Source organism: Gadus morhua, chromosome 21 (genome assembly GCF_902167405.1).
Source record: "Gadus morhua chromosome 21, gadMor3.0, whole genome shotgun sequence".
NCBI lineage: Eukaryota > Metazoa > Chordata > Actinopteri > Gadiformes > Gadidae > Gadus > Gadus morhua.
In genome coordinates, this window is record NC_044068.1 from 4,166,545 (window position 1) to 4,172,392 (window position 5,848).

A 5,848-nucleotide genomic window follows, 5' to 3' on the forward strand; every position below is an offset into this window, starting at 1 on the left:
ACACACACTACTCTCTCACATACACTTCTATACTCTCGCACATACACTACTATACTCTCTCACATACACTACTATACTCTCTAACATACACACACTACTCTCTCACATACACTTCTATACTCTCGCACGTACACTACTATGCTCTCTCACGTACACTACTATACTCTCTAACACACACACACTACTCTCTCACATACACTTCTATACTCTCTCACATACACTACTATACTCTCTCACATACATGACTATACACTCTCATACATACATGTAAAAGGAGTATAATAGTGTGTGTGTGTGTGTGAGTATAGTGGTGTATATACGAGAATATAATAGTGTGTGTAAGACCAGGTATGAATTCTGTCCCAGGCGCCCCCTACTACACACTCAACCACACACTCGTACATACACACACACACACACACACACACACACACACACACACACACACACACACACACACACACACACACACACACACACACACACACACACACACACACACACACACACACACACATTGAGAACGATCTATGCTGTACGAGCAAGCAGGGAGTTTTCATGTTAGACACATTCTACTTCATGATTTATTCAGCACAATGGTTGGCATGATGGCTGAACCGTGGTGAAGTTTGCAGAGGGCGGGAGACGTGATTCGTGTCTGTGGCAGCAGCAGTGGTGGGGGAGACCTCTGAGCAGATCCCTGAATACTACTAAAGCCACAGAAAATCTTGTTTTTTGATGGGATTGTGGTGTTGAAGATGGTGGTAATGTTGGTGGTGGTAATGGTGTTGGTGGGGTGGTGATATTGGTGCTGGTGGTGGAGGTTATGGTTGTGGTGGTGGAGGTGGTTGTAGTATTTGTGGTGGTCAAGAGCCGGGCTGAGCAGTGAGTACCTTATCCTGGATCATATTTCATATTGAATGAGAGGAAATAAAGATGATAAACTTCAAAGATACCAGTTTATGAGCTTGAGTCTGAGAACAACTTTAACGAATCCTACCAGATAGTGAGTGATGTGTCAACTGTCTGTTTCACAGCTCCTGTAACCATAGCCTGCAACAACAAATCCTTTATACGTTCGTTATGCCGTCCATCTCCACACTACTGCACGCTACTCTCGAGTCCAAACATAGTCCAGAGGATCTCCCCTGCAGATCATTGTATAACAAAACAGGACAAATCTCTCTCTCTCTCTCTCTCTCTCGCCCTCGCTCTCTCTCGCCCTCGCCCTCGCCCTCGCCCTCTCTCTCTCTCTCTCTCTCTCTCTCTCTCTCTCTCTCTCTCTCTCTCTCTCTCTCTCTCTCTATCTATCTCTCTCTCTCTCTCTCTCTCTCTTTCCTCTTTCTCTCTCCTTCACCCACTCTCTCTCTCTCTCTCTCTCTCTCTCTCTCTCTCTCTCTCTAACCCTTCCCCTCTCTCTCTCTCTCTCTCTCTCTCTCTCTCTCTCTCTCTCTCTCTCTCTCTCTCTCTCTCTCTCTCTCTCTCTCTCTCTCTCTCTCTCTCTCTCTCTCTCTCTCTCTCTCTCTCTCTCCCTCCCTCCCTCCCTCCCTCCCTCCCTCTCTCTCTCTCTCTCTCTCTCTCTCTCTCTCTCTCTCTCTCTCTCTCTCTCTCTCTCTCCCTCCCTCCCTCCCTCCCTCTCTCGCTCTTTCTCGCTCTCTCTCTTTCCCCCTCCCTCTCTCTCTCTCCATCCCTCTCGCTCTCTCGTAAACATGTCTCCACTCCCACGCTTGACCTACCCCTCTCTCCCCCTTCCCCCTCCGTCCGTCCGCAGGTGGGCGAGTTCCGGGCGCACGCGGCCGAGTGGACGGCCAACGTGTCGGCCGAGTTCAAGGAGACGCGGCGCCGTCTGAGCGTGGACATCTACGACAAGTTCCAGCGCGCCGCCTCCATCAAGCGCAAGCTGTCGTCGGAGCTGGGCATGAACGCCGTCAACCAGGAGATGACGCCGGGCAAGCGCACGCTCTCCGTCAACTTCGGTGAGGAGCGGGAACTGTACCCCAACCTGACGCTCTCGTTCACCCCCGCGCCGCTGAGCCGGAACGGCAGCCTGTACCTCAACGGCCTCAGCCCCGACTACGCAGACCGCCGCGAGGTGGCAATCATCGAGAACTTCAAGTAACCGTGGCGACGGGACAGGGTGGGACGGGGGGGACGGGGGGGGGTCCCGAGTTGGACGCATGACGATTGGAAGATTGGGATTGCTGCAGATTGAGATCCACACACAAACACCCACATCATCTGTGCTTGGTGGAGACACACACACACGCGTGCCGCACGGGTGCACTGATGGATATAGCTGCTGTGAAGGCCGCCGACGCTGCATTCATTAGTTCGATTGACCGGCGGGGATATCGATTGGAAAGGAATGGAGAATTGAACAGATCAATCAAGACGCTAAGTACATTCGCGGATACACATCACATGGTTTGAGCCTCTGGCACGCACACACAGACGCACACACACACACACACACACACACACGTCCATGTAGAGAACATGAACCGTGGATGCACTCAGACGCAGTGCCTCCGAGCTTGCGGGGCCGGAGACATTTATTTTGTATCTACTTGGCGGCCATACCTCTTCTCAAACTCGACGTGGCGTTCTCTGTGCCAGCGCCAAGCATTCGCCGCGAGACCACTGTGCTTCTTCGGGGATGACACACAGAGCAATTTATTACTATATTCTATTCATACTAATAATGCTATTACGATGATAGAAGTTAGCACTCATGACCCAAGTTCCATTAGGGAGAGGACGATTTCACTGAACCTCCCACCGCGTCGAGCTGTTCACCTTGGGATGAGTCCCAGCGTGCCTTAGCAAACACCAAGTCTAGGACCGCTGAAGATTTCTTCTGGTTCAGTATTAGACGGAGCGACGGCCACGGTCTGTGTGATGTTTGTGCTGAATCTTGATGATTGAGGAACACATCGTGAGAAAGCGTGTCGGGGAATGAAGGCCGGTCGAAAGGAAAACTATTGATCATATTGAACATTCTCTATTTACCTTCCTTCGAATCTATTTAAGAGAGTAATATATCAAATATATATATACATATATGTATGAAAATATTGAAATGACGGAATACAGTCAACATGCGGGTAAAGTTTCTAGTTATCAAACTGGATTCAGCTTGTGCAATGTTGGATTGATTTGTTGAAGCCATGCCAATAATACACAGCGAACGTTTCTGGGGCCAACTGGATGCCACCTTCAGAGATCCATCCGTCAATATGTTGTTTAACGATCAAGAGAACGACCTTCTAATGGTAAGATGGTCATTGAAGGTCTATGAGTTCATGATTACAAATGGAGAAAATGTTGATTCCTTTCATAATCTTTGCTTGTGTTAAAAGTGAATGTATGTTGTTGGAGAATCCTCAATAAGTCTAGTGATTTTTTTTAAGGTATTGACCAGCACAAGTTCCAGAGATCATGGAAGTGTTTCATGACCATTATTCCTTCTCACTGAGAACTTCATTCCTACGTTCCTCCGTGGCTGAAGCAATTGCCAAATCGGTGCCAATTTTAAGTTCCAAACCCTTAATTATTATTTATCATCGCACTCTTGTATCCAGCACACATCAATTAAAAGACAAACTGTGACAGATGTGTATCAATCAAAAAGTTTAATATATAATTTGAGTCTATCGAAAGAGTTTTATTGTTTTGTTTTTTTCAACTGACTTAATGCCAAAATTTGATGTCGTCTTCAAACGGATATTTATTCAGCTTTTGTCCTTGTCGCCATTTGTCTATTTTCAATGCGTCTAGCGAGTGAATCGCCGCAATGTAAGGACATGTAATATGCAAGGATGTTTTGTAAGGTGGTTGAGTTTACGATGATGATGATGATGATTAACCCATTTGGACTGACGGTCCTGAATGTGACGTCTTCACGATCGACCCAGTGCTTCTGAGACAAGTGGTCCTTACATTGCCAAAATACATCTGACGTTCGCTGTTTACCGTCTGTAGCATCATGTAGAGAAACTCTAAACAGGCTTACAACACAGTGATTATTTTGTTATTTTTATTTTGTTTGAATCAAGTCTGCTTTCTTTGCACAGGGGTCTGTTATGCCAAATGTCATTAGATGTTGATGGAGAGAACACGAACAGTAGATAAAGTATGACTTTGGGCTTCATCTGCTCAGTGGTTTTCCATGAGGATCCAGCTTGCCATTCAGCCCTCCACATGGCTTAGATTTCATGAATATTCATGTCTTCGCGGGATCTTTGGTCCTTGTGGATTTTTTCGTGCGCGTGTGTGTGTCTTTGTGTGTGTGTGTGTGCGTGCGTGTTCTTTCTAAGATGAGCATTGCGTTGTGTGAAGCCCTAACCCGGACAATACATGGACTTTGCCTGCCATGTCCAGCTCATGGAAAGCGCCCCAGAGAGAGAGACGGTTCAGCGGGCGAGTCACAATACACGTGGGCCTTCATTTCATTCATATCGTTACATTTTACTTACAACGGGAAACACAAAAAAGCAATCAGTCACAGGCGGCAGAAAATGAATTGAAGACTTGGCCTTGCTTGTTTGCCGCTGCTTTGGAAGGTACACCGATGTCCTCCCGGACTCCTACGACTCGCCCATACGAACCCCAGCTTACCCCCAGGCCCCAGGAGAGGACCATCCTGTTCATGGGTCTGCTTTTGTGTTTTTGTTGTTGTGAGTTTGATTGACTTGGCATGCCGAGGGAGCTGAGGGAGACGAGGCACTGAAGTGCACTTGGTGTGTGTGTGTGTGTGTGTGTGTGTGTGTGTGTGTGTGTGTGTGTGTGTGTGTGTGTGTGTGTGTGTGTGTGTGTGTGTGCATGCCCGTGAGATGCGTGTATGTGTGCTTGCCTATGTGTTTGCGATGTTTGCTTGTGTTCGTGTGTGTGTGTGTGTGTGTGTGTGTGTGTGTATGTATGTATGTATGTGTGCGCGTGTGTGGGTGCGTGTGCATGCCCGGGGGATGCGTGTATGTGTGCTTGCCTGTGTGTTTGCGATGTGTGCTTGTGTTTGCGTGTGTGCGATGTGTGCTTGTCTGTGTGTGTGCTCATGTGTGTGTGCAATGTGTGCTTGTCTGTTTGTGTGCACGTGTATGTGTGTGCACAGAAGGGTGATTAATGCTTCCAATCCCATTCACGCAAGGATCTTGATATTGCACCATTGTTCCTTTCAAACAGACACCTGAGGCGGATTAGCATCGAAGGCCCATCTGTGACGCATCATGAATGTAACGTTTTAACTTATAGAACCAAGGAGCGCCGCATGAACGAGGCTGAACCTGAATGTTAGCATGTTGAAGAAAACATGTGATTTGTGAAAACAAAGTCATTCATAATTTTTCTGATATCGGATGACACATTTTAACAATGTTTATGTGTATGAAAATGTCACTGACTTAATTCTGTTTTATGATTATAAGCTAGAGTCCATGACAGTTAGAGTTTTTTAGATTTTTTTCTTACCAAATCACACTCTACAATGCATGGCTGCCTTTTCAAACGAGTTATGTTATGATGATGTTAAGACAGAAATGTGACGGTTTACGAGAGAAGGAACGGCTCAGACACGTCCGTTTCATTTATGTACATGTCTCACGAGACAGCGCAGGTTTCTGTGGTTCCACAAGAGTTGAATAAAGTCACATTTGTTTGCATGTTATGTCCTACTTCCAAATGTCTGTATGAGACTTTTCCGTTCTGTATTCGCAGACTGTGGTTGGACGCCACAGTACTGTAGCTGATGGTTTCTCATTCAGTCGCCAATAATTGTCGAACTCAACTCACGCCAAACTTTTCATAAATATTTAGAATAAAGTATTTTATACGACCTTTCAAGCCCTGTGTTTTT

General features: G+C 46.6%; 1 protein-coding gene across 1 annotated transcript in view; it reads left to right on the forward strand.

The window, feature by feature from the left end:
* LOC115534840 (potassium channel subfamily K member 2) overlaps positions 1-4,804 on the forward strand; it is a 28,542-nt gene extending 23,738 nt beyond the window's left edge. Inside the window, exon 7 of the mRNA XM_030346120.1 lies at positions 1,772-4,804. Within this exon, the coding sequence (XP_030201980.1) occupies positions 1,772-2,119 (348 nt within the window). The 3' untranslated portion in view covers positions 2,120-4,804. The remainder of the gene's footprint in view (positions 1-1,771) is intronic.
* The last annotated feature ends 1,044 nt before the right edge of the window (positions 4,805-5,848 follow it).